This window comes from Fusarium graminearum, chromosome 4 (assembly GCF_000240135.3).
Source record: "Fusarium graminearum PH-1 chromosome 4, whole genome shotgun sequence".
Taxonomy (NCBI): Eukaryota; Fungi; Ascomycota; class Sordariomycetes; order Hypocreales; family Nectriaceae; genus Fusarium; species Fusarium graminearum.
The window spans coordinates 5954848-5982581 of record NC_026477.1 but is presented as its reverse complement, the minus strand read 5'-3'; the positions used below and the strand labels follow the sequence as shown (position 1 = coordinate 5982581).

Below are 27734 nucleotides of genomic sequence, written 5' to 3'. Positions count from 1 at the left end.
GGATCAGGTTGTGGGCTAGGCGCTTGCAACGCCCTTGAGCGCGCAATGGGCCGCAAGCCCAACCCCCTCATCCTCGAGTACTTCGTCCGGGGCCCCAAGCTTAACGACAACAGTAATCGATACCCGCACACGTGTAAGCAATGCGGCGAGAACTTCCCCAAGGGCAGGATCGATAGCTTGACCACGCATATCACCAAGAAGTGTCCTGCTATACCCGAATCGGATCGTATGCGAGCCTGCCTCGAACTCCATGGTATTACGAATGCCCGAGCACCTGCTGAACGACCACCTCCCGAGACACAGCCAAACGGACAGTCAGTCGATGTTCCCAATCTTCCCCAAGGATGGAGCGCCCTAGAAACTCTAGCCGAAGCCTCGCGACAGGTTAATTTGAGCGAGAACAACCGTGCTCAGAGCGTACAAGCTTCTGCTGACCCTTCGGACCCTGCCAACACTCAGCATGTTTCGGATCGCTTCGAGCTTCACGAGCAGTTTACCCTTGATAACCCTCCAGTGAGCTATGAGACCCGATCGCAACAGGGAAACAGAGGTATGATGATGCAACATGGGTCATAAGCAGTGTTTCTAACATGTCTGACAGGTGTGATTCAACAGCCGCTCCCAGGAACCGAGCTATCGCCTGAGGAGCGCCTCCAAGCATTGCTCCCCAACAGTGATGCTTCCCCCGACGTCTCAAACATCTCGGTTGCTGTTGCCGCTACAGCTAGACTGAACCCATCGCTTCTCGATCCCCAACTCGTTGACGAGAACGGTTCCGCGACGCCACCACCAACGATGGAAATTCCGGCCACGATTGAAACGTCACCAAGTGCAGCCGCTGCGCCTGATAATGAAATCTCGCAGCCATGGGGCGAAATGACATATCTGACAACTGCCTCGCCGGCTCCTCTCGTCCACGAACACCCTCCACCACCTATCCAGATGACTCGTGGTGGCATCCGAATGGACACAAGCGATGGACAGCTCAATGGAAGGCCCCGCCATGCTCGGTCCCGTTTCACTGCCGCGCGACGCAAAGAGGTCCAAGAGGTTCGCAAAATTGGCGCCTGCATTAGATGCAGAATTCTTCGCAAGAACTGCGGCAAAGGAACACCATGCGATACGTGTCGAAAGGTTCTTGCCCCTAGGGTATGGAGAACTGGCTGTGTCCGGACTAGGCTTCAGGAGCAGCTCGATTTATACTCTGCTGGTGTTCAGGTTGTCCTGTCCCAGAATCGCATCAACCTCCTGAAAAACCAGCTAAACATGGCCCACGACGGCACTGTGATAGAAGTATCGCACTTCCCTGAAACCGGCAAAGTCATTGTTCTTGAGGCCATGGTCGCGTTGCTAGAGCCTAGTGACACGCTAGCAGAAATTCGAGGCAGTAAGGAGTCATTCATTCAAGTGATCATGATCGACCAGGATAAAGAGGATGTCCCCGGAAAGGTGGAGGCCTACATGCGCGACGTGTTTCAACTCTTCATCGATAGGGAACCATCCAAGTTCATGCGCGTCACTCTAGACCTCGCACTTCAGCAACTCCAAGAATCGGAGGACGATTTGCTTCGAAAGTCTCTGGAGTTATGGGGCCTGGTAGAAAGTATTGACCGCGAAAGGCAGTGGAATGTTGTCGAAAGACCAGCGAACGAAAATGAAGAGCCTAGACGCATTCAAGAGGCCAAAAGCGAGAACGACGCCGACATCTACACGACTCTCTGCATGCAACTCAATGCAGCAGCAGAGAGGAAGGCCAACAACACGTCCAAGGCACTTTTGAGTGGCATGCATCGTGTCTTGCAGGACAGCAAAGTGAAGGTCAACTTTAAGATGTACCTGACAGCCGTCATTTTCCTCAACTGCCTCGAGAAGTCGACATGGGCTTTCAAGGCTTGGGAGCAAGACCATCTCCGCCCAGGATGGCCTTTGGAGAGAGACCCTAGTGTCTTTACACAGCAGGGCGATAACCTTGCCAGGTTGTTGAAGATGCTTTTAGCAATTCGCAAGGCTCTTCCACAGACACTTCGTGGCGAGGCGGGCAAGCTTATCACTTCGGAACAAGATCCCGTAATTGGGGCTTATTTTCAAAGCATCGATCTAGACTGTAAGCAATGCTGTTTTCAAATACTCTAAGCTTGTTGCTAATCAAATATTCCAGATGACACTATCCTCTCCCGACAAGAAGGCTCCCCCTTCTCTCCTGCAGACTCTCGATCTCTAGAGATGATGTTCTGCTCTCATCTTCTCATCACAAACTCGCCCTAAACAAGGGCAGGCGAACTTGATTTCGACTCGTTTAATGGTTAATGACTGGACGGAAAAAGCAAATGAATTTTGATACCACATGAAGCATGCGTGTATGATTAGCCACAGGGCGTTATGCCCGACGTGGTATTTCGCTGTGGAGAAGAAATACACGATAGATAGAAGTGTAGGACCGCGGTCCGAATCTGGCGTTTACGGCATAGAGAAAAGAAAAGAGAGAAAAACACTGTAAATGTTTCCCAAACTTCATAAGAAAACGAAAAAAAAAAGCCTCATGATAAATGATCAATCTTGCTTCGCCATTGCTCTTTATTTCGCTAAAGTCTCAAATACGCCACTTCATTCCACCACCTAGAACACATTTGAACCTGTAGAATCCATTGCGCTCGTGTTGCTATCGTCCTCATTGTCTTGCTTGTTCGCGATGTTGGGAACACCGGTTTCCAGAGCCTTCTAGGCCGAAATACCAGATATACCGCTATTGTTTCTGCTAGGACCGTGGCCAGGCCGTTTTGGTTTCTTGAAGCAAGCAAATTCGTTCTTACTTGCGTCTCTAAGACGTTTGAGGACAGTGCGCATCTCGGTCAGTTCGCCCTGCAGACGAGCCCGAGCATCATTGTCTGTACGCGCATCGAGTTCTTGGTAGATCTGACTCTGCAGCTCCGACGCTCGTTCAGAGGTATAATGGCTAAGCGTTTGGGCAACAAACTCGACATCGAGTGTCGCTTGCATCAAAGCTTCAAGAGTGTACCGTGGGCGGCGCCTGAATGCCTCCAGGAGTTGGGTAGATGTCTGCTCAAGAAGGAAGGATAGTACTTCGACTGTGAGGGCTGGCGCAGTAGTGGAAACCTGCGAGTGGACAAGAACAAGCGTAAGAAGAGCATCGTAGACATATGGCTTGGCGACTTGTGTGCGTTGTCCTTGACCAGGGGCCCAGTCAGGGGCTGAGATACCAGACTGAATGACATCGCGAAGTCTCTCAATCGACTGTTTGGTGTAGGATTGGAAGAGACGGTCGTGAATTTGACCAAGGACTTCACGGATCTTCTTGGACTCGTCAGTCAACTTGACTGAGAATGCGTTTTCGAACTGCAGGTTAAGACTGGGCACCACTTGCGATTGAAGTGATGAAAGATTGCTCAAGGTCATAAGCATACGAACGTTCTGAAAAGACGCTGTTAGTGTGATACGATAGTGTAAGCTGGTTGTGTGTAACTCACCCTATCTCCCGAGTCCAATGCTCCTTTGCCCGTCATAGACGGCGCTGCTGCTGACGCAAGGGAGCTCTCGTCGTCAATTGACCAGTCGTCCTCAGTCTTCTTCAGCGATCTCTCTGCATTCTCAACCATGCCACTCAATGCCTTGTAAAGCGTGGTCACGTATTGGCTGCGAACCATTTGAAGAAGCTTTGTCGGTGGCGGCAAGACAATATCTCCCGAACCTGACCTGGACATGGCATCGGGAATATAGAGGATTTTCTGCATGCCCGACAATACTGATCCTTCGAAAGCAGCAAAGGTGGCTGGCATACGTGTCACATCACCCATCTCAACCGATCGCTGCCAATCCTCCACAAACTTGATGTTTTCAGCATCTCGGTTCCAAGCGGCGCACAATGCTGTGACGCAACGATCTCGAGAGCCACCGACAAGACTTCTGAGGCGATCAAGAACCTGGCCTTCCCCTGACTCGACTGGCTCGATGCAAGCCAAGTCGCCAGCTCCAGCACCAACCAGAGTCAACATTTTTGATAAGTAATGAACACCACTGATGGAATTGGACCATGGAGGCCAGAAAGCCAGCTTTTCCCAAACCTCGCCTCTCTTGGGCGAGGGAGGTGGCATATTGTTTGGATCAAAGTTAAAGCGAGGATCTCGCGGAGATGCCAGCGAGTCAGAGCCGGGAGTCCCCGGGACCGGCGTCTTGGGAAGCGGTGAAAAGAGCAACGAGACATCTTCAGGGGGCATGTCCACGAAGAAAGAATAGGTATGTTCTCGAAGTAGATCCACCAATTCCACAGACCCCTTTCTCAACTCGTTGATGCTCTGCTGTGACAGCTCATGGTGATGTCGAGACTCACCACGATAGCCCACAGGAAGGGCAGCCTGAGCAGAACCATTGATAAATCCTTGCACCGTTTGCCAGAATTCTACAACCTCGCCCAGAATTCCTTCACTCGATAGGAGACTTGTCAGGAATGATAGCATCTTTTCCCAGAGTTCTACTACCTCAGGTGAGTCGAAAGTCATGGGTTTGTCCTCGATTACTGGCCGGCCGAGAGCTCGAAGATGTGTAGCAATCGTGCTTGGATTGGGCTTATCGTTGCTGGCTAGCCTGCGACGAAGCACTTCGATCTCAACTTTCATATGATCTGCTGTCGACTGGATTTTGCTCTTGAGATGATCGTATCTACTCAGGAGCCAAACCCAGATTGGGTTGTCATCAACGCCCAATTCCAATAACAAGCCGATGAGTTCCATATGCTGATCTTGTATGCGACCACTTGGTCCATCTGTTCTTGATACTGTGTAAAGAGTGACAAGACGCTTCCACACGTCGCGTTTAAACATGCGAATTTGCTGGTCCACGTCATGCCACATGCGCCCTGCTATCAATAATTGATATAGTTGTGGTTCTGTCGGGGTCTCTTCACCAAGTTCTTCCGCCAGTTGTCGGCTTTCGTCTGCAATTCTTCTGGCTCTCGTGAACTCGTCGACCAGCGATTCATAGTCCTTTCGCTTGATGCTGTCTGCTATCGAGGTACTCAGTTCCACATAGTCTTTGAATCGAGTCAGATGGTTTGAAACCGTTTTCAGGTTCTCTTCCTTCTCCCTTCCGCCCAAAGCAGGACCCCAAACATCCTCGGCCTTTGCTGAGACTTCGAGCAGCGGACCTTTGATACCCAGAACACCATATTCGCTCTCTTTAGTCAAGGCATTCTTTTTACGCGTATCAGTACCGGGGGATGTCAGATGATTGTTGATGCCTAGCCCAGCGCCGACCATGCTGTTTCGATAGCTGCGGCGTTGGGCTGCATTGGAGGGGCCTGGATTGTTAGGGTCGGGAGGTTCAGCACCTCGATATTTCATCTCCTTATAGACATTATCTATAGTTGCCTTGGCTTTGACGAATCTTTCAAAGTTGGTTTCGACTAGAACCTTGAGTGAGGCTGACTTTTGGTCAATAGACTGTGAGAGGACATCGAGACCGGTGAGCAGGCCTCGGGTGTCGGCGGTGGCATGCATCTGAGAGAGAAAGAGCGCAGGCGAAAACGTTGTCGAGGAAAGGAGAAATCGGTTACCTGATGCAGTCGCAAAGAGTCAATCCATATTCTCAAAGCAAGATGTCATGATGCGGAGACATACGTAGTCGGTGGTCATCTTGGAGGGGTAGACCAAGATGCTTGAGTGTTCTAACAACACTGTCCGTTGTTCCCAGGGGATCTGGTTCGTCTTTTTGCACGATATTCCCGACACCTCCTTGGTCGTCCCCTCGAGGAATATTGCTCTTCCGTTGGCTCACAGCTCTCTCAAGCGCCTGATACCGAGACTGCCTTCGCTTCAAAGCAGCACCCTTCTCATCCTCTCCATCTTCATCCAGATTTTCCAAGTCCTTCTCGGCGGGCCATTCCGTAGGATATAACGTCGGAATCTGGTAAAAGTCGAGGATGGTACGTTCCATGTCGGCCATGGTAGCGGTGATAGTGGCCTAATGGTTGGACAAAAAGGGGACGTGTCGCATGCTCGAAAGGCCGCGCTTATGTTACTCCTAGTTGATACAATCGTGGGGAGCTGTCCCGCGAGATGGAGATGCAATGTTGGCGATCTGAATCTAAGCTGTACAATCAATCAGCTGCGAGAGTCTGATCTATCAGGCGCATTGTTGTAAACGATCATCTGTATTAAATGCTTGGAAGGATAGCTAGCCTAGCTCTCATGCATGTGTAGATGTGGCTAGCAATTGAACTGTGGGGGTTTAAGTGTGGCGTTAATAACGGTGGCGGTGCGAGCTCTATGATCTCAACTTGGGCCTGTCTGTGACGTGCATTTCCATGGTTCACGAAACATCAACGCAGTAACTCGATATGGCAAGTAAAAGCCGTGGTAGCGGATGCCCACCGGCCCCTCGTTACTTCGGAGCAAAGCCCTCGAAAATGCGAGCGGGTTGAGAGAAAAAAAAAAGACAAGCGTAAGTCCGCCCGGTATACGAGGCTGTAGCCGAAAGGAACCCATGGGAAGGCTTGGAAAAGACGCGAAATAGTGGGTAATAGTGGACTTACCAAGGCATTTACAGCGTCCTGACCCGCTATTGCCCGTGGCTACCAGTGGTTAGTTGCTCTTTTCCTGGTGTCAGGCTGTGGCTGCACTCTATGAAAACAGCATTAGCCATTCGGAGTCGGATTTGGCTGGTTTTGGGGTTCAGGTTCATAGGTCAGTTGTTTTCTTGACCTGAGTGAATCTTTCCTCTCTTTCTATTTCTTGTTGTCACGCTTTTCTCATTATACCCTCTCCTCCCCTCATTACCTTGAATCATCCCGTCTCTTCTTCTCAAGCTGTACCAAGGTAGTCTCTTTGCTCGCTTCTATTCAAAATGCTGGCCATTCGAGCTCTCCGAACTCCCGCCTCCAGGCAAGCCCTGCGCACTGCTGCCCCCCGCGCTGCCATTTTCTACGTATGAGATCACCACCACAATTTTGCCCGGATTCGCTACAATCTAGTCCGAGCACCGCAACAACATTTACTTACTTTCTTACTACAGAACCGATGCTACTCAACCTCTGGCGACCGTGTTGCCAAGTACAACGGAACCAAGGATGCCAAGGTACGTTTTGCGCTCTCCCATAATACAACTTTTGGACTCCCAGCGCTCGGCTGGTCCGAGCATGAGGCCGAGATAAAATAGCTCAGTCGCAACAAGATGCTTGGCTATGGTCTCAATTGCAATTGACATTTTACTAACATAATGCGCAGGGCAACTTCCTGGTCAGCTTGATTGAGGGTGACGGTATCGGCCCCGAGATTGCCCAGTCCGTCAAGGACATCTTCGCCGCCGCCAAGGTTCGTCATGACAACCCGCATAAGTCACCAAGGAAAACAATTCTAACACAGCATTCTCTAGACCCCCATTGCTTGGGAGCCTGTCGATGTCACTCCCATCATCAAGGACGGCAAGACCGCTATCCCCGATGCTGCCATTGACAACATCAAGAAGAACAAGATTGCCCTCAAGGGTCCTCTCGCTGTACGTTAACATGAGCGCATAAACCATACCACCAGGCGCATCGCACATTTCTCAGTGGCTAACATCCACCTCCAGACTCCCATTGGCAAGGGCCATGTCTCTCTTAACCTTACCCTCCGCCGAACCTTCAACCTCTTCGCCAACCTGCGACCTTGCCGCTCTGTCGCTGGCTACGAGACTCCCTACGACAACGTCAACACCGTCCTGATCCGAGAGAACACCGAGGGTGAATACTCCGGTATTGAGCACGTTGTTGTCGATGGTGTTGTCCAGAGCATCAAGCTCATCACCCGTGAGGCTTCCGAGCGTGTCCTCCGATTCGCCTTCCAGCACGCCGAGTCCATTGGCCGCAAGAAGGTCCGCGTCGTCCACAAGGCCACCATCATGAAGCTCTCCGACGGTCTCTTCCTCAAGGTCGCTCAGGAGGTCGCCAAGGACTTCCCCGGCATTGAGTTCGACGCCGAGCTCCTCGACAACAGCTGCCTCAAGATGGTCACTGACCCCACTCCTTACAACGACAAGGTCCTTGTCATGCCCAACCTTTACGGTGACATTCTCTCCGACATGTGCGCCGGTCTGATCGGCGGTCTCGGTCTCACCCCCTCCGGAAACATTGGTGATGAGTGCTCCATCTTCGAGGCCGTCCACGGTTCCGCCCCTGATATCGCTGGCAAGAACCTTGCCAACCCCACTGCCCTTCTCCTCAGCTCCATCATGATGCTGCGACACATGGGTCTTAACGAGCACGCCACCCGCATCGAGAAGGCCATCTTCGATACCCTCGCCGAGGGCAAGGCCCTGACTGGCGATCTCGGCGGCAAGGCCAAGACCAACGAGTACGCTGCCGCCATTATCTCCAGGCTGTAAATATACATGCTTTAGTCTAGATACCTGTCCCCTCACACTAGGGTTTATTTGCGATTTTCCTTTTTCTTTTTTTTTTTCAGGGTAGTGTACTTCTGAACTGTACCAAACCTAGAACCAGGCACGGCGAAATGATTAAGTTACGGAGTTGCTCTTGATGATATGGGTCAAAAAATGGTTGATGAGAAGTGGTGATCTGTGCCTAAATTACGTGTTACAGTAACGAGATAGTTAACAATTAACATTCCTACTCCGTGTTCTGGTCGCAAGTAAAGATGATATGTGTGTTTGGTTTCTCTTATTCCCTGTCAGTAGCACAATATCATTCATCATGATTACTTACCTTGGGAGTGTAGTTGGAAGATCTTCGAAAGCCCCACATTGATTTAAAAATGCGAATCCTGGTAGCCTGGTTACCCTAGGGCATTGTGATACTATGGGATGAGCAATAGAATTGTGTAGGAAACAATTTGCATATGACTTTCCCTGTTTTAGGTTTATTGTTTAGTCTAGTGATCTATTACTAGGAGATCCTTTGGGGGCGTTCAAAGCACATATGTGCATTCTGTTTCGTGAGATTGTTGCGAACCCTGACACTAACGTACGAAGACAATCAACCCACTCAATTCATATGTTGACCAATATTTTACTTCACAGACAGGCGCCTGTGCCTGACTAAAAGCCCATAGATGAGAATATCGTATCATAAGTTATGTATGAGCAACTCTGGTATGCACCCACATGTCCAAACCGTTCTACTTGATTGATCCCCCGAATCAGCTCCAGCTTCCCAAGACCCATATGCGCCATCCTACCGCCGCAAGTTCAACGGCAGTATCAAAACAAACTGCGACCCAAAGGCAGCTCTGCTCCAACACTTAAAGCCGGCCGGATCGGACTTCCTTGTCAAAAATCTTAACACCCCAGACCTCATAAAACTGGAGGACTCCAACAGTCTTGAGTCGAAGTCTCTTTCCACAATTCGAGGCGTCGTCATCTTCATCCTCACTTTCACTATCCGAACCCCAGGTTGGCAGTACAGGAAGATTAATGCTACTGTGATGAGGGATCGCAGTAGCCTTCTCCTTCCCCTTAGCCCGTCTCTTTTCCCCTTCGTCTGGTACGTCTGTAGGGCGAATAACGCGGTCGAGTCGGTCATCCTCCATTGCGATCCACTCCAGCTTCAGATTGGGGTGGTGAGAGAGGTTATCCACGATAAAGTTCAAGATCTCGCGCATGACCCATATACATGTGTCGTTATTCCTGAACCGGAGGATGTTGATAGCACGGAGATTGATGAGTCCTGAGAAATATTGCATGAAAGCGTGCTACGACAAATGTTAGCGAAATCCAATGACGACCACAGTAAACTTACCACCGCGTGGATGTTCATACTGAGAGCTAGCTCCTCGAGCTGCACTCCACGATTGCAAATAAGTATCATTGCTTTCTGGTTCGCATCCCATCCGCTGCTGTTTGATTCATCTTTGATCATCAGCCTCTTTAAAGTGTGCATGTGCTTCTTTAGCACCAACCGACGAATCTGATCGATAGTGACGGTAGTCCGTGGCGCGAAACTTTCGGGTTTTTGTTTAGCACTTCGTTCCAAAAGGAATAAATCATGCAATTCTTCAAGTTGCGAAATGCAATTCAAGAATGCGGCCGATACATTGTCAGTAAAAACACTGCGCAGGGCCAGAGGGGAGGTTTTGTTTTCCTTGGAAAGTAACGTCCAAATTGGTGCTTGGTTACCAACATTGAGCAATGTCAGATTCTTCAAACACTTCAAGTCAATGGCCCTTGAGAGAACAGATGCTTTGACTGGAATCAGGTGGATGCCTAGTGTCTCCAGTGCAATGCCTCTAGTATCTCGCAGATACTCGTCGATTGACCGCTGTGATTTATCCCTACCACCAACCTGAGATTTTCCAGAGACCTGGTTCTTAGCCTCCTTTATCTCAAGGCGGGTGGTTTCTATGGCGTCCTGAACGCGTTTAGTCCTCTGGCCCATTTCTCTGAGCCGGGTTTCTGAGTCCTTGATTTGATCGAGTTCCATGACTGTGCTCTGAATAGACATTGCCTTGACCTGTTGAACAAATACATCTTGCTGTTCCTGCAGCTGTTGCAATTCCAACAGAAGTGACTCATAATTCACTTGCTGCGCAATCAAGTTCGTGTCAGCTTTGTCCAGCCCAATGGCTGAGGTTGTCTTCGAATTTGTCTCCTGATCTTCTGAGTTAGCAGCCGAAGAACATGCTGTGTCTGGCTTTTCGGGTTCTTCGTGTTCAATTTGTTTCTCTTCTGACTCCTTTCCTTGTTGCCCATCTGATTCTACTTCGAGATCGTCTACAGTATCGAGGTGCTCGATATCAATATCGTCCGGTGATAGATCGCTATTCGATGCTTTGCTCTTGGGTCGCATGGCTAAGTTGGGAGTATCGACTGGTACTGAGCTCGCCTGGTCATTCCCGTCACTTGGCTGCTCTTCATCTTTAGTCACGACAGTAGGACTTTCCGGCGAATCGTTGGGCTGCTGAGAAGGACGCTCGCCCGAGTCCACATATTTCCTGGCTGCTTTCTCGATGATATCCAGAATATCTTGTTGCGCCGTAGAGATATCGCGTGTACCATCCTGTGCCATCAATCTTGCCGATACGCTGCGAAGAGATGACACAAATTCTTCGCGGGGATCCTCAGAGATTTCGTTGCTGTCGGCTTCTAACCCTTCCTCCTGACTAGTCGCTGCTTCGCGGGGACTCTGATTAAGCGCAGGCTTTTTGAGTATGAAAGGTTCGACATCGAATATTCTTCCGAGAATACCCTCTTGCAGTTTACGCTCCTCCTGAGAGCGGAAAGCTTTTGCCGGCCCACTTGCATCGAAAGTGGTGCTTTGTGAGACGGGCACTACTTGGAACTCATCATCAACATCTGAATCATCCGGATCCGAATCAGGCGGTGGCCGCCTTGCCTGCAGCGCCAAAGAATCTGACAAGGATAGATGCAGCTCTGTGAGGGTAGCGGAGGAATTTCGGATGCAAGTCTTGAGCTCCGTAGTCAAATCAAGATTGTCTATATCGAGGACAGATAGACTTTTCAGCTTCTTAAAACCTGAAAGTGTCGGAGGCTCCTGTGATTTCGAGTCGCGCTTGCTCGCTTTGGATTTCGAGAACTGCTTCGAGGTTGGCAGAAGAGGAGGAGGCGACGGAATCACTGACAGAGTTGTCATGGGACCAGCCAAGGTAGCCGTGAACATGGCTGGGGGTGGTCCCAGAGGAGGTGGAGGAATATCTGACCAATGGGCCGAAGTTGCAGGGAGGTCATCAACGCTCAGAGGAAGTGGAGGCGGCGTCATGTAGTATGTTTCGCCAGCCTGAAAACGGATGTGGAATTTAGTTAATGTTTGGATCTTATGAAGCTCACGATAGACAGGCCGGCTGAGCTCAACACGAATATTCCACCTAGTGATAGTGTTAACAACAAAGGATTGGAACGGCACTAAAAGTCATCTGCTGTGAAACATACCGAAAGGATTCGAGAGATCTCGCCTTCTGTAGCGTCAAATATAGTAAGGTATTAAGGAATTTACCACAGCTGGTGCTGTATAGATACGGTTTATATGCATGCTCAGCTTTGACGCCAGTGCTAACTGTATCCATAGACAATTCCCGTAGATGCTTTGCATAATTGTAGTCACTGGTGGTGAATGTATCCAGGCCACCTGCGAGGCCATCAATTGGCGATTCGAATCTCACATCGTCGTCGTCGGGGAAAAGGATGTTGAAGCTGCGATAGAGCAAAGCAGAGGCAAGCTCACGGAAGTGTTGGGAAACCAGAGCACAACAGATCAGATCAGATTGAGAGCACTGCCAAGTTGTTAGTAAAGTCACGAGGTGGATGGCATTGCCCAGACTTGGTACGAACATGCGATAATATGTCCCGTTGAATCTCTGCTGGGAGATCATGAAATGTGAGTGAGCGCATGGGCGGGGTGACAGCCCCATTGCCAACGGCCTCCTCCGCAGCCATGATGAGCGTGGCAACTAAGCTGGCTCAACAAGGATGAGAGCAGGCAGTTCGGAGCGAATAGGCAGATGGTGGAGGAGAGTTCAGTGCCGAGAAGCGAGTAATGCGATGAATGAATATCAATATTTGCGATGCGACCAGGGTTTGACCAGGTAGTATGTATGCGCCGCGCTGATGGGGATAGAGATGGGGATGGCATGCGCCGATGTAGGACGGACTCGAATGGATAGCGTCGATCGGCAGGAGCTAAGTCGGAGGCTATAAACTGGGGCCGGTAAGAAGGAGGAAGCCCATATTCCGATCGAGTGGGTGGTGCACCAGAGAGGGAGTCTCTGATTGTGAAGACGATGGATGAACAGAACGAAAAGAGGCGAGGATGGAGGAGAAACAAGTCAAGTGAAGTCAAACCAAACTAAGCCAAGTCACATCAGTCTGTCGCAAGCCGCTTGGTGTCGGGGTAAGGATGCCTAGGTCCCCTAGGTTGTACGCAAGGTCTGAGGGGTCAACGTTAGTTCCCTTTGTGGACTATGAATAGGTGCCGGGATTGGATGGACGCTCTGTTGTTTTGTTGTTAATGGCGGCTGCGGGGCGGATTAACGATTCCCAGGTGCATAAGATCTGCCTCGTTTATTAGTGGGCAAAGCTGAACGAATGCCTACCAATCTCCAAAGGGACCTGCAGGGCTTGCAAGGCAAGGAAGAACTATATATAAGTCCAACATTGAAAATGTGTTGGAAGTTACAATCACATGATGCTTGCTGGTGTTTGGAAATTTGTTTACTGTACATAAAGAGTCTCGGATCAACATCATGTCCTTTACCTGGCGTTGTGTAATGACAGCAATGGCAGTTGACGATTTCTTTGATACCTTGGAAGATATCAATCAATATGCTACGATGACACCAAAAGATATGAAAGCCCAATCAAACCCTGCTTGCCGCCTATTCGCTGCTGGGTATCGACTTTCCCGTGATTAGACACAAAGGACAGCTGTGATGCTGTGTTTGTTGCAGTACAGTGAATATATTCTGTATCCACGAGTTTGTTAGATCAGGGCCTTCCAACCAATGCTCAATACTGGACTATAAATAAACGACTAGGAAACTAATGTAGGCACAACGTCGGGTAGATTCGCACGATGGCTTGGCCAACATGGGTTTTGATTTAGTTTCTTTTCTGGTTCTCGGTAACCAGGTAGTGATGTGGGCATTCATCTATTTTCTGGAAGAAATAGCATCTGCTAGCTGTCCGTACTGAATACCTTTCCATCGTATATCGGATTAGAGAGTCACAAGAATTCAGATACAAACATCATATGTGGCATGGAGCTGACGATAGCTCGTGTTCTCAGGCACAATCTGTTAGACTGCTATATACTAAAGTAATCACCTTAGGTCTCAAGGTGGTACCACTGCTTTTGGTGGTTCAACTCAATCCAGTTAAGTAAGTGCACACCCAGCTGAACCTGGGGTAACTCAGAAATCAGCCTCCCATCTTAACACGGCCTTTGGGGCAGGGGGACGTTTGTATTATTCTCCACATTGTATGTGAGTCAGTAAACGGTATATCAAAACGTTGCGAGGTACTCTGTAGAGAAAGGAAAGGGGTTCACGATCGCCAGGTATAGTGAATAGGTCGATCATGTTGTTTTTTGGGTCTAGCAGTAGGCACATAATTGCCAAGAGCCAAGTCGCCACGGTCTTGTCAGAGGAAGGGAGTCAGATTGTTATGTTTTATTAAGGGGCATGACCAATTTTGGAATGACCAAGTGTCGAACAAGCAAGCAGCAAGCAAGAAAAGAATGGCGTTGTTATCACCGTCCTGATTATGACCATTCGAACCATCACTAAAACGAATACCTAGGACTATTGCCTCAGTAAACAAGCGGCATTTCCGTTGGCTCTAGAACGTCATGAAACATTAGCTGGAGGATTTGTTCACCCCTACATCCCCGCTCCGTAAACCAGGTCCACATACAGGGCTGTGTACGACCCCTTCAATCATCCGTTTCATTAACACTTATAAGATCCCCGGGAACTTACATCGACTTCCTGGCTCTTTTCTCGTTCCCACCATCCTCTCTTCTTCTTTTTCGCTTTCAACTTGCATTTCTTCATTTCTGTCGCTACCTGCTTACAGCTTTCAGCCGAGCCTTTGCATATTGTATTCCCTAACAACATGAGATATTCATGTATTCGTATCTGAAATCATTCACGACCAGCATTCATCACCGTGAACATTAAAGCCACTACTGCCAATCGAAAGTAAATACACATACATACATAATGGCCGACACAGAAGAGCCCCAGTTCAACACCCTGGCCGAGCGCATTGCTGCTCTCAACAAACAAAAGAGCTTTGCCAACGCCCAAAGCCCAAGCCCAGGTCCTGGACCAGTTCGCAAGCGACCGCCGCCTCCCCCTCCTCCCGTTCGTCCAGCTATCGAAGGCAGGAGTCAAACAGTACCGGTTATATCGACTACTCCAAGCCCGTCGCAGAATAACCCAGCGCTCCCTCCGCGCCCCTCGAGACAGGCGTCAACACCACAGCTCAGAGCGCAAAATGGACAAGATGGTGCTCAGCGAGTCCCGCCTCCGCTCCCCAGCCGTACCCCAACCATGCCGTCGTCTGCGCCAATCTTACCACCAAGGCGCACCTCGACCCAATCTAGTCTGATGGTCAGGAGAAACTCTGGGTCTTCAGAGAGATCGCAGAATTCCGCCATATCTACCTTGTCAACAGGCAGACCTCCTTCATCAGTAACCAGCGTCAATTCTGACGGGGCGAGCTATAAAGTGCCCCCAGCTTATGATCCTGCGAGTCTCCCAAAACTTCCCCCCTCAAGAAGAGAAAAAGAAGCTGCAGCCAAGGACGTAGCGAGACCCAATCGTGCTCCCCCATCACCACAGCCCCCACGAGCCATTGAGCCTACACCTCCGGCTCGACCTAGTCTTCCACCAAGGTTGCCCTCGCGCCCTGCGAAACCACAGGCAGATGCTACGCCCGAACCACAGGCGGTAACTCAGACTAGAAAAATACCACCCAGGCCATCAACCAACGGGAAATCGAAAGGACCGGTTATTCTTGGGTTCTCGAACAAGGAAAAACCCCAGGATTCTCAACCGGCACTGCCTGCGCGACCTCCAATTCCTGGCCGCCCACAGCCAGACAATGAGCCACCCCCAGTGCCGCTCGCTTCTCGCCCCTCAATGGCTCAGATTGAAGCGTTTGAAACAAAAGCTTTGACTGCGGCTGGCCCAATAAATGGGTGCCTCATATGTCGCGACTGGAGCGCTCCTGATGCCATCGCTGCGCAGTATCCTCGACAATCTCTACCGAGGAACGACCCGATCGGTTATTTGGCACAGGTTCTTTGTAGTCCCCTTCCTTCTTACACAGACAAGGCACGGGCGATATTTACTTGGTTTCATTACAACATCAACTATGATACCGAAGCATTCTTTAACAAGAACATCAAACACATGACTGCGGAAGATACTGTTCTTGCTGGTAAAGCTGTTTGCGCAGGGTATGCAGAGACTTATAAAGCGATCGCTAATAGAGCCGGTCTTGAGTGCGTGGTTGTCACTGGCCATGGGAAAGGTTTTGGATATACTCCACTCAAGAGAGGCGAGCGTCCACCGCCAGCCAAGCCGGACGGCCATGCCTGGAACGCGGTGCGCATTGATGGCGGTGACTGGAAGCTGCTGGACGCCTGCTGGGGAGCTGGTCACGTAGATGGGCAAAACTACGTGGCCAAATTCACGCCTGCACAGTTTACGTACGCCAACGAGCATTTTGGTCTCAGGCATTTCCCCAAAGACTCAAGACACCAGTTCCGGGCTGACGGCCAGCCTGTGACCTGGGAGTCCTACTACACCGGAGGTATTGACGGCGAGCCCCCTGGTGTATGTGGAACCACGAGCGAAGAAGGCATCTCAGAGCCCAGTATAGAGCCGAAGCAGCGCCATATCTCTATCGACAGCGGAGAAATTGTGCGCTTCCAATACTCAAAGATCTGTGAGCACTGGACGGAGGAGAAATGCGGCGGAAAAGAGCGTTTGGTGCTTCTCAGCCTTCCTCGAGGTGAAGGTGAAAGAGATGAAATGATACCCCTGGAAACAAATGGGTTCTGGTACTGGCTCGATGTCAATGCGAGGGACTTGGGTCCCCGGGGCAAGTCGGTGCGATTAATCGTTTTGACCAGCTTCGATGGCCGCGAGGATGCAACAGGAGTCACAGGTAAAGAATTTCTTGCCAAGGTCGGCAGATGCGCCATGGGCTGGTCATACCTGGTGGAATGGGTGTTGGTCTAAGGCCTCTCGACAGATAGTCACATAATGTTAGGCGTTTTGATGGTTCTATGTTGCTTCGTGTTACATCCGAAATAACTTTGGCGCCCAATGGCCTGTCGATAATTAATCTCCCGTCCTGTCGGCTGTTGCATGAACCGAGCACCACCGCCAACTTACATGGTATCTATCTGGAGTAGAATCATCTCTATAGTGGAGGGTCACCTCGGATAGTCGGTAGGGTACGCGAAGGGTTCTCCAAGACAACAACAGAGGCTCACCGGCACGAAAGTTTTCGCCGAGCCACCTGATAAGTGCATCTTTCTCTTGGGTCTCATCTTGGCAGTCAACTCTCATGACGTACACGTAAACTATGTACTTAACGTGTAGGCTACTGCTGTAGGGATATGATCTCATGAATGAACAACCTCGTGTTCGTCTTCAAGTTCATTGTTTGGGTGATGAAAATTTTGATTTGATCAACAGGTTCGCGATACTTCCAAAACAAGGGTACATATCATGAGTAATCGGCTTACACGAGTAAGGTAATAGAGGGGGACAGGATTTGAATAAGCATACGCAGCTTTTAGGTTGAGTATCAAAAAGTCCCCGAGAAATGCCTCCATTCTCCAGAACCAACTCCACACTTGTGGGCTCTTTAGGTGGTAACCTCCCGTCCCGAGCCCGCTGGCCCTGTCTGGGCACCCACTGACTATACTGGAGCGTACCTACCTACCTAGTACCTCGAGTGGAGGATTGAAACTGGAACAACCTCAATCACAAAACTCCATTCTCGATGCAAGTGACCTTGAGAGGAAATCAGGCCACACCCACTTCTTCACCGTGATAATCGGGGATGCGTCGTAGTGTGCAATTCCATGACATAAACCCAGCCTACCCACCTTTACAGTCGATGAGACACATCAGATTTCTCGTCCAGCACCAGTGAGGCACGACTTTCAAAGTATTCACGTGGGTTTCTGACAGGAGTCGGATGGACTGACAGACTGACAGATACGTGGAAACAGCCGGGCTCGGAGGACCGAAGAGACTCTTTTTACGATGCATTTGCATATGCAAAGGATAAGCAGCCAAGAAACCAGGACATATGCAGAAGGATTGAAGCGTCTTAGCGCCACGGCTCTTTGACTACGAATGTTTATTGACCTCCATTTCATGGGGCAATCGTCGCCCCAGTTCCAGCTGTCCCCGCACTCATTGACACCCAGATTGGAGGAGGGTGCAAGGGTCATTGGGTGATGTGCGGAGGTTTCTAAATGCTATTGGGCTGTAGGGTGTCCTCCATGTCGGTATTATTCTCGAATCTTTCGACTCATCTCAAGGGAGAGCAACCTCTCGGCCGCACCCTCGGTGCCTGGGTATAGCCGTTCATCCTGCAGGTGAGGAGGACTGGATCATCCTACCTAGCCTTTTAGCTTCTGCAGGGAAGGCTCACACAGCCCCAATTCCACTGGCAGCAAAACCCTCAAACGTTACGATCTCAAGTGGAGAGATAAGGAAAAGAAAATGCCTTTATCCGAGCTTGCCCTGATTACGCTCGAACCTATCAGCACTTTGACGATGGCACCGAAACTTCTTGGCAGTCAAGGTGGTCAAAGTCAACGGCCAGACTAGAATTGTGGCTGTTGACCGAGTGGACCAGCAAGCCAGTTTCACCCAGGTCGGGTCGGCGTTGGCAGGCATGGTTCGGAGCAGTAGTGTGTAGTATCTCGGTTAGGCTCGTCATCCTGCTCCATCCTAGTCCAGTTCCAACTAGTCAGTGCATGGAGGGTCAGAATATATAAGCCCATGCCCCAAGGTTTGGTCCCTTCCTTTTCGGAAACGGACCTAGCGTCACCAAGTGACCTTATCGACTCACGATCGAAATGATCTCTTACAATGCTCGCAACCAGAGAATAGAAGCCTGGGTCAATGCGGCCGCTGAGGAAAGCGAAGACGCAGCCCCCGTGGATCCTGAAGCCCGCGACTTGCACGATCAGGAAAAGGCACAGCGCATCGAGCATGAAGATTTATGTCGCGAGAACAAGCAGGTAGGTCACCGACAGGACAACAAATTGCACCATTACGGATCAAATCTCTGACATGTTTACTACAAAAAGACGTATAGAGGCGTTCTGTTATTATGGCTCGCCTGGCAAAGCGCCGGTGTTGTCTATGGCGACATCGGAACCAGCCCTCTCTATGTTTTCAGTTCGACATTCACCGAACAGCCGTCATGGCACGACCTTGTGGGCGCCCTTTCAATAATAATATGGTCCCTCACACTCATTGTGACGGTTAAATATTGCTTCATCGTACTATCAGCCGACGACGATGGACAAGGAGGCACCTTTGCCCTGTACTCGCTACTTTCCCGATACGCCAATATTGCACGTACCGACCCCAACGGCCCAGAGAGAATTGTCGTGCGCCTGGACCGCGAAACAGGCGCCGACTTGGCTCCGGCCGGAAGAATAGCCCGTGACTTTCTAGAGAGAAGTCGTGTTGCACAGAGCGTCCTTAAGATTGTTGGTGTATTGGGAGTTTCCATGGTTGTGGCCGACAGCATCTTGACACCCGCTCAGTCTGTACTAGGCGCGGTTCAAGGAATTCAGGTCATCCGACCTGACCTTGGCAGGCCTGCTATTGTAGGAATCTCTTGTGCAATCCTTGTTGCGCTCTTCGGACTGCAGTTCTTCGGCACTTCCAAGATCGGTACCTCTTTTGCCCCTGTCGTTGTGGTCTGGCTTCTCTACAACTTGTCCATCAGCATATATAATCTCGTTCAGTACGACCATACTGTGCTCAAGGCCTTTAGTCCACACTACGCCTTCACTTACCTGATACGAAATGAAACTCACGGCTGGAAGTCACTTGGTGGGCTGCTACTTGCGTTTACCGGCGTCGAGTCACTTTTCGCAGACTTGGGCGCCTTCGGAAAGCGAGCCATCCAGTTATCTTGGCTGTTCTTGGCTTTCCCGTGCTTGCTGATGACATATTGTGGCCAGGCAGCTTTCATCTCACAGGATAAGACTGGACTGGCATACACGAACCCCTTTTTCCGCACCGTCCCCGAAAACACTTTGTACTTCAGCATCATCATTGCTGTGCTTGCCGCTGTTGTCGCCAGTCAGGCATTGATCGTTTGTTCGTTCCAACTCATCTCACAGCTTATGAGACTAAGTTACTTTCCTCATATAAAAACCGTCCACACCAGCCGTCGATTCCACGATCAAATCTACATGCCGCTTGCGAACTGGCTGTTGATGATTGGAACTGTGATAGTGACGGCTGTTTACAACAATGTAGGTCTTTGTCTCATATCTCATTAAGACTGGCTTGGCTGACTCAAACCTTTCAGACAACAAGCTTAGGACACGCTTATGGCGTGTGTGTGATAATTGTCACCTTCATCACGACCTGTATGGTAAGCTTGGTGGCGCTAATTATCTGGCGGGTACAATCCATCGTCGTATTGCTGGGTTTCCTCATATTTATACTGCTCGATGGCGTATATCTAAGTGCAGCACTGAATAAGGTTCCCGACGGCGGTTGGTTTGCGCTGGTTTTGTCCTTCATCCTTAGTACGTTCTTCATGCTTTGGCGATGGGGCAAAGAGCAACAATGGGAGGCAGAGCAGAGGGATATGGTTGACCCGTCAGAATTTGTGCTGTCATCCCGAAGCACTTCCCGCAACAACTCGATTGCCAGAGGCATGTCTGGCGATGGCTCGATGCGATCAATACGATTCAGGCTTTCACCAGAATTTGGGGGTGGGCAAGTGCAGACTGCTCCGGGCCTCGGCATCTTTTTCGATAAAGTTGGAGGCACCGGTGATCATATCCCCAAAGTCTTCACACAGTTCATACGAAAGTTTCAGACGCGACCACAGGTTATTGTTTTCTTCCATATGCGTTCACTATCGCAGCCCACAGTACCATCCGACCAACGTTTCGTCATTGCTCGAGTTACAACAAAAATTCCTTCTTGTTACCGGATCGTACTTAGGCATGGCTACATGGACGACATTCTAACACCTAATTTGGCACCGATCATTGTCAACGAGTTGATGACCTTTATTACCAGAGGGCCTTTCCCACCCGACGAGAACGACATGCCGCCAGAGTTTCGAGGTGAGCTAGAAGCACTCCGGGCTGCGGAGGAAGCGCAAACAGTTTATCTCATGGGCAAGCAGACCATGAGGGTGCAACAGGCGGAAAAGATGGGAGTTACAAGGTTTTTCCGCCGAATAGCGCTGGAAGCATTCTTATGGGTCCGCGAGAATTCGCGAACCAAGCTCGCCAACCTCAACATCAACCCGGATAATCTTGTTGAGGTGGGTTTTGTTAAGGAAATTTGAAAGACGACCACGAACGAGTATTTACGAGATACCCCTAACATGGCTGCCAGGAAAAGGCAAGTAAAAATGACTGATAGATAGAGCAAGGTTGGGAAGACGGTATTGCATGGGATAGCTTTTACGATTTGGAACAATGGCGCTTTTGGATATTGGGATTGCCCTGGAAACTTGAGTGATGGTATCATTCTGACTGGCAGGCATAAACTCTCCGCTCTGATTCCATGTCTAGGTTCACTTGCTTGCACACAATTCGGAGTTAGAAATGATAGCGATATATACCCTCAAAAGCGAATGAACTGGACGAGTTAGTAATGTGTTTTGAATTTAAGTATTTGGCGTTGAATGTGATATCTATACCTTGAGGGTGCAGTCTTACTATCTTAGTAGTGCAGGTACTGGATAGATGCCTACTAACCTTGGTAGTAAGTAGACGAGTATCATTGTTGTTGCTTGCCCACAAGCTATGATCAGAAACCTTCCTTACTTTGTGGATTAACTGAGAGTATAATAAATAAAAGGTTCATCTCATCTCCGGTCGGTAGGTAGCTATTATTGCACGTGTTTCTGCGCATCCCAGCTCAGGGCACTTGCTCATTAACTCAACTCCACATCCCGGCTGCCCACGTCTCTCTCTCTCTGTCCCGCAGTGTAACAACGTGTCACCAAAAACCTCATCTCGCAACAATCAATGCAACAACTTGCTTGCTTATAATTCATACAACTGAATTACTCATGATGCGCCTTTCCTTTTCTCTCTTCTCCCCTTTTCTCAGCGCCATCTAGAAACATCAACTCGCAAAGCTTTCATCATGGCTGTCACTGCGACAACATCGCTCTCTCGCACAGAGATCCTTACTCTCTCAACCATCTCGGGCGCATCGTGCGCTGTTCTCGCAAACACTCTCCATGGCGATGGTGAGCCTCTCATCGCATCAATAGCCCTGTCTTTTCTTGGCTTCTCGCTATGCTTCGCCATGATCCGCTGGCTAGGTCCTACCTTTATGCGCGCCGGCTTTCGCGGTCGCGATATGGGCAAACTGCAGCGCACTGAGATTCCGGAATGCATGGGCGCCGTGTGCGCAGCTGTTTATCTGCTCAGCCTCATCGTCTTCATCCCCTTCCCTTTCTACAAGGACATTGTCGCAGCTACTAGTGGTGGCGGAAACCGTGATGTCGTGGTTGAGCTTGAGCAGGTCAGCCAGGGGCGTTTCCTGCACAAGTTTCCTCACAACAAGGTGCGCATCAACTCGAGTATCATTCCTCTATCTTTAACAGCGCACTAACTTCTACAGCTTGCCTCTTTTCTGAGCGCCATCATCTCTCTTCAGACAATTGCCTTCTTGGGTATCGGTGATGATCTCTTTGATATTCGCTGGCGACACAAGTGGTGGATTCCTGGTATTGCCTCGATCCCCCTTCTGGTTGTCTACTTTGTCGATTTCGACGTCACATCCATTGTTTTGCCTCTCCAACTCCAGCCTTATCTTGGTGAGCTATTCGATCTGGGCGCACTTTACTACGTTTACATGGCCTGTGTTGCCATGTTCTGCCCCCAAAGCATCAACATGCTTGCTGGCATCAACGGTATCGAGGTTTCGCAGTGCGTCGTCGTCGCCCTCCTCCTCGCCTTCAACGATTGCCTGTACCTCTTCACGCCTTACCCGCATCCTGCGACTGATTCTCACTTGTTCTCGCTCTACTTTCTTCTCCCATGGATCGGCGTCTCGTGCGCCTTGCTCTGCCACAACTGGTACCCCGCCAAGGTCTTTGTCGGTGACACCTACTGTTACTTCTCAGGCATGGTCTTCGCTGTTGTCGGTATTCTCGGCCATTTCTCAAAGACGCTTGGGCTCCTTCTGGTTCCCCAAATATTCAACTTCCTTTACTCATGCCCTCAGGTCTTCGGTCTTATTCCCTGCCCGCGCCACCGACTTCCTCACTTCAACGCTCGGAGCGGCCTCCTTGAGCCCTCAGTGACTCCTTGGTCTGCGGAACGACAGCCGCATCCCCTGGTTGCACATGGCCTGCATATCCTCAGCCAGCTGCGACTCGTCAAGGTGACAGTCGACAAAAACGGTCAGTTCGTCGAGACGAGTAACCTCACCATCCTTAACCTGTGGCTCGTTTGGCGTGGACCCCTTCGTGAGGATCGGCTAGCTCTCGAAGTGACTATGCTCCAACTTGTTGTTGGTCTCTTTGGTCTGTTTGTGAGACACCGTTTAGCACTACTGGTCTTTAAGGAAGACAACTGGGGGACTATTGCGCAGTGATAAGAGACATCAGTTTTTGATAGAACTGGGCGTTGGTAAAATTAGACGAGAAGACTTTCGCTCAACCTATTAGACATTTCACGGAAGAGATCAAATAAAAAACATTTCAAATGCTACCCATCCGTATTCGAACCGGTATGTTTTATCAAGTTCCATAGACTGCTGTAAGAATGGCATGGCACGATGTAAAAGAACATTGGCGACAGATGACGTATCTTTCAAAGGGGTGTATTTCCCATCATTTCAAGCAGTACTACATAACTTTGATGTGTAATGCAAGCACGGGGAACGCCTATAATTACATAAAACAAGCCTTCTGGCGTCTTCTTTGACGGAAAGACCTTGCTAGATATTTCTCTTCCTCCTGTTCCTTTCATTTGTCAAACCTCTTCAACATTGTGAGATGGGCCAAGACAAACAACCTGCCAGCGAGCCACATGGCAGCCCTTCTTTTCCTCTCACAGTTACTCATCATGAGAAATCCCATTCATCCATAGGCACCAACCCGCTGCGCCGTTACCACATTCAGACACTGAGTTAATCTGACAGACCCGGCCAAACCTAGAATCCGCAACCAGTGTCCTATAACCGCCCCAAACGCCAAATCATCGGGGTAATCATCTGACGTACTAGCCAGTGTGCAGAAATGAAAGAACTCCAGGCTTTTGATTCCGTCATCCCCGAAAAAAAAAAAAAAAGAACAAAGAAAATCTTGAAACAATGACAGCATTAAACATACAAACTCTTCGCAGTATTATAAGGAGCCATTTGTCGCCGCGACAGGGGCCATGATCATGCTCTCCGTGGGCTTCTCGATCGAGGGTGAGTCAATTACTATATCGACCTTGGCGTCCTCAGGGCTTGACATTGCGGGTTTGAGGACAGCGTGGCCGCCAGCAGTCTTGCCAGCAGCTTTGTTCATCCGACTTTTTGTGTAGTCGCTGAGGCTGAGCTTCTTCTTTACTGGACTGGGATGAGCAGCTATGCCGTTGACGGCTGGCGGTGCAAAAGGACTCGGTAAAGGGTTGGAAAGAGGCGAATGTGCGACAGCCCCAGGCTGAGGAGTTGTCACATTGTGGATTCCCAGTCCGTTACTATCGAATGAGGGAACAGGAGGCAATTGGACCCTCAAGTCGGGAGTTTTTGTTTTTGCAAAAGTGTCGCTCGTTGCTGAAGCCAGGGCAGGGGTCGTAGCTGGCGACGAAGCATCCCCCATAGGGACGTCGCCGGACGTGAGAAACAAAGGTGGTAGCTCGGACTCCGATCGCTTAATCGCTGGAACATGTTCCATGGGCAAGTCTACTTCCATTGAAATGCCATTAGAAGCTTGGCTGACCGAAGATCGTCTTCGTTGATCCTCTTCATCAGTCTTGACTTTATGACGGCTGTTGAGCAAACGTTTCGAGAGCGGAACAATTCGTTTCTTCGGCCGTGGAGATCGACTAGGTTCGCTGAACCACGCACCTTCGACGGGGTCAGTTTGTACTGCGGCATCACAGTACACTCCTCTGGGCGTTACTGATGATTCACGAGACCTAGGGGTGGCAAGGGCCTGAGTGACTATTGATGGTCTCTGAGGGATGTGCGGGGAAGTGCTGGTAGGTGATCCAGAATGACTCCTGCATGTTCCGGCATCGACATAATTACCATGGGATGCCACTGAACCATTACGGTGCTTCGACTTGGAGGAAGTGGAACATGTACCATCGGATACTCGCTTCTTCTTTCTTGGCGGTTGTTGCTGCTCCATACGACGAAATGTGTCCTCTACCATGGCAACCTTTCGCTTGTCCCGGTCAGTTGGCTCGGTTAAGATACCAAGCTGGTCGAAGGAGCCCTGTCTAAGAGGAGTAAGATCACGGCTTGGGGGCTTGCTTCGCAGAGAGCCAGACTGGGATCTATTGTCGTGGTCTGCACCTTCGTCGACATGACCTTCACTCGTCGCTCGGCTAGTAACAGTCTGCCCTGTACTCGTTGGCGAGATAGCTTGTGTTTTGGGCTTTCGTTGTTTCTTCTTTGTCGGGCCACGCACTTGCTGCTTTAAATAGAGATACTGGCGATGAAAGCGTGCGAACGCACAGTTGTTATCCAGGTCGCACGCGCATCCACCGTATTCAGATAGAATTCGGCTCATCCAATTCGATATCGCCATATACTCTGTGTCATCCACGGGCATCTCTGCGCTGCTAGAGGAGTCGTCGTCGCTCAGCCCAAGAAGATGAAGCCAGCGAGCATCCACGCTCTTCTCTAATCGAAAGTCCCAAGGTAGAGTGATTTGCTCGTTAGCGGATATGTGCCTGTCGCTGACGATCCAGAAGTGATATTCGCTCTCATCAGAAAGATATGTGTCCAGTTGTGCATTGGGTTTGCAACTCCGGCGCACGTAGCGAGCTAGAGAACCTTCTTGTCGTGTATCGATATATAACGGAAGGACAGGGTGAAAGAAAACAAAGGGGAGAGGAGAGGAGAGGTCAGCCCAAAGATTTGTTGGATCAGCGCAGTAGTCTTTTTGAAACCCAATTGCACCATTCAGTTCCACTAGAGGCACGTCCTTCTCAATTGGTGTGCTAGACTTCAGAAACCTCCACCTGAGAGCCTTGCCATCATCTAGTGTTCTTGTGGTATCGCCGACTTCAAGCTTAGGTTTATTAGCCTCCAGGTTGGTGGGTGCATTTTGGAAAACCTCCGAATGGCGTCTGCCAACTTCACTCCTCATCGTATTGGGATCGCGAAGCCAGCGAGACAACGCCGTTGGGATAGCAAGACTAGCAAATGCATTGCTGTGTGAATCGGGGACATCTCTTGCATTGTATAAGTTGTAGAACCCTTGGGAATATTGGTGAATTTGGAAATCTTCAGGGAGGTCTGGTGGGGTGGTTGCAGGGCTTGGAGGATGGGCTGTATTTGATCTGCCATTTCCGTAAGAGGGGCTCCGTTTGGGGGCTTGGGAGCTGATGGATTGTGAAGAACGGTGTTTCGCCTTTTTGGGCGGGGGATGTTGGTCGCCGGGATGGGTGTGTCTTCCATTCTCTTGGGGGCTGAGGTGACCATTTGTTGGTAGATCAGCAGGCTTTGATCTCTTCTTGTGGTTTTTGGAGGGAGGTCGCTTCGTCCTTTTGTCCGTACGCTCGTCTCCTACCGCTCCGTTTTTAAGGCGAAGGGTACGTTCGATGGCCTTCTGACGATCGAGAGGTCGGGGCTTGCATTCTGCACAAGAATGAGCAAAATCCTCCCGGATGGCCTCTTCTCGATTATCAGGGTAGAAGCAATCGATATGCTGCCAGGTGTCACAAGTCTCGCAATAAATCGTATTCCCATCATCGTCAGAAAAGTTACATATACATTTTATTGTATATGGTTCCTCTTCCGCTCCGTCCGCTGGTCGAGCAGCTTCTTCCCTGGCGGTTGCGCCCGGCAGAACAGGAGCGATCTGACTAGGAGCCGCGAACTGCGTAGACAGCGACGCCGGTTTTTCGGTCATACTCTATAACGAAGATGATGCAGAGGACACCGGAGTGTGTGTTTGTCTTGTCTAAAGTCGCGGTCTTTGGGGCATGACGACGCCGTTCAGAGGGCGCGTCGGGAGTGACCGTAAAGATGAGTCGCGAACCAGAGCGACCGCTGGTAGTACCATGCAACGAAGCAAAGGTGGTCTCGTACGTTCACAGCTAGGAATCGCAAGCGTGGAACGAGAGACTCGAGACTAGCTGAGGCGTCGACAGTAAGGGTGGGAAGTCGAAGGCGCGACGACAAGATGAACCAAGTCAGGGGCGTTTGTCAGGTCGAAGACTAGAGGCGGAAAACGATGCGTAGACGGAATTCGAGGGCGTGTGAGGAACACGGTCGGTCGGTTTGTGTTTTCGCAAAACTCGTTGTGATCGGTCACGGCAGGGTTGGGACGAGGCCGGTCGAGGTGTCGAGTGTCGAGAAGACGAAGGTTTGGCGTTGACGAGACGAAAAAAGTTAAGATGAAGGTGGAGAAAGTACGATTCGAGACTACTCAAACACAATACGTACACAAGGAGGGCTTGAAGCAGAGAAGAGATAACGAGAGGTGAGGATCGAAGGTCGTGGACTGCACGAAGAAGGGTGGGTGATGGGAAGAAAGAGGATGGGGAGGAGCGACAAGACCGGGTGCGCTTCAAGACAAGTGCGGTACTGCGGTACCGACCTGGGACCTGCCTGGGCCTGGGGGTCCCATTTCCAGTTGGCTACCCAAGAGGGGGAGACACCTGGAAGTGAGAACAAGTAAAAAAAGAGAAAGGTACGTACCCGTAGCTTAGTACATTCATCAGCGGCACTTCGCTCGCCCTTCTCATCCACTGGGGTGGCTCCCACCCAATTCTCAGCAGCCGGGAGAAGACATAATAACAGCAGATTGTGCCAAATTGAATGGGTCACTGAGCCGTATTTGGTAAA

The 27734-nt window shown here is 50.2% G+C and overlaps 8 protein-coding genes across 8 annotated transcripts; 5 read left to right on the top strand and 3 right to left on the bottom strand.

The window, feature by feature from the left end:
- Nucleotides 1–45: 45 nt before the first annotated feature.
- Nucleotides 46–2265, top strand: FGSG_09578 (uncharacterized protein; the record flags this gene model as incomplete). The annotated part of the gene is made up of 3 exons (XM_011329831.1): nt 46–550; nt 602–2104; nt 2159–2265. 3 exons carry the CDS (start codon nt 46–48, stop codon nt 2263–2265), a joined length of 2115 nt encoding a protein of 704 aa, XP_011328133.1.
- A 453-nt stretch (nt 2266–2718) lies between these two features.
- Nucleotides 2719–5955, bottom strand: FGSG_09579 (uncharacterized protein; the record flags this gene model as incomplete). The annotated part of the gene is made up of 3 exons (XM_011329830.1): nt 2719–3429; nt 3486–5566; nt 5631–5955. 3 exons carry the CDS (start codon nt 5953–5955, stop codon nt 2719–2721), a joined length of 3117 nt encoding a protein of 1038 aa, XP_011328132.1.
- A 787-nt stretch (nt 5956–6742) lies between these two features.
- Nucleotides 6743–8626, top strand: FGSG_09580 (isocitrate dehydrogenase subunit 2). Its single transcript, XM_011329829.1, has 5 exons — nt 6743–6936; nt 7024–7086; nt 7236–7322; nt 7384–7506; nt 7582–8626. Exons 1-5 carry the CDS (start codon nt 6856–6858, stop codon nt 8371–8373), a joined length of 1146 nt encoding a protein of 381 aa, XP_011328131.1. The 5' UTR covers nt 6743–6855; the 3' UTR covers nt 8374–8626.
- A 457-nt stretch (nt 8627–9083) lies between these two features.
- FGSG_09581 (uncharacterized protein) lies at nt 9084–12396 on the bottom strand (the record flags this gene model as incomplete). Its single annotated transcript, XM_011329828.1, has 5 exons — nt 9084–9673; nt 9766–11828; nt 11893–11918; nt 12018–12233; nt 12292–12396. 5 exons carry the CDS (start codon nt 12394–12396, stop codon nt 9249–9251), a joined length of 2835 nt encoding a protein of 944 aa, XP_011328130.1. The 3' UTR covers nt 9084–9248.
- A 2194-nt stretch (nt 12397–14590) lies between these two features.
- Nucleotides 14591–16872, top strand: FGSG_09582 (uncharacterized protein). Its single transcript, XM_011329827.1, has one exon. The coding sequence runs from the start codon at nt 14679–14681 to the stop codon at nt 16707–16709; it is 2031 nt and encodes a 676-aa protein (XP_011328129.1). The 5' UTR covers nt 14591–14678; the 3' UTR covers nt 16710–16872.
- Nucleotides 16873–18571: 1699 nt separating this feature from the next.
- FGSG_09583 (uncharacterized protein) lies at nt 18572–21045 on the top strand (the record flags this gene model as incomplete). The annotated part of the gene is made up of 3 exons (XM_011329826.1): nt 18572–18736; nt 18806–19990; nt 20047–21045. 3 exons carry the CDS (start codon nt 18572–18574, stop codon nt 21043–21045), a joined length of 2349 nt encoding a protein of 782 aa, XP_011328128.1.
- Nucleotides 21046–21686: 641 nt separating this feature from the next.
- Nucleotides 21687–23405, top strand: FGSG_09584 (uncharacterized protein). Its single transcript, XM_011329825.1, has 2 exons — nt 21687–22280; nt 22338–23405. Exons 1-2 carry the CDS (start codon nt 21855–21857, stop codon nt 23313–23315), a joined length of 1404 nt encoding a protein of 467 aa, XP_011328127.1. The 5' UTR covers nt 21687–21854; the 3' UTR covers nt 23316–23405.
- Nucleotides 23406–24069: 664 nt separating this feature from the next.
- FGSG_09585 (uncharacterized protein) lies at nt 24070–26796 on the bottom strand (the record flags this gene model as incomplete). Its single annotated transcript, XM_011329824.1, has 1 exon — nt 24070–26796. One exon carries the CDS (start codon nt 26794–26796, stop codon nt 24070–24072), a length of 2727 nt encoding a protein of 908 aa, XP_011328126.1.
- Between the last annotated feature and the right edge of the window lie 938 nt (nt 26797–27734).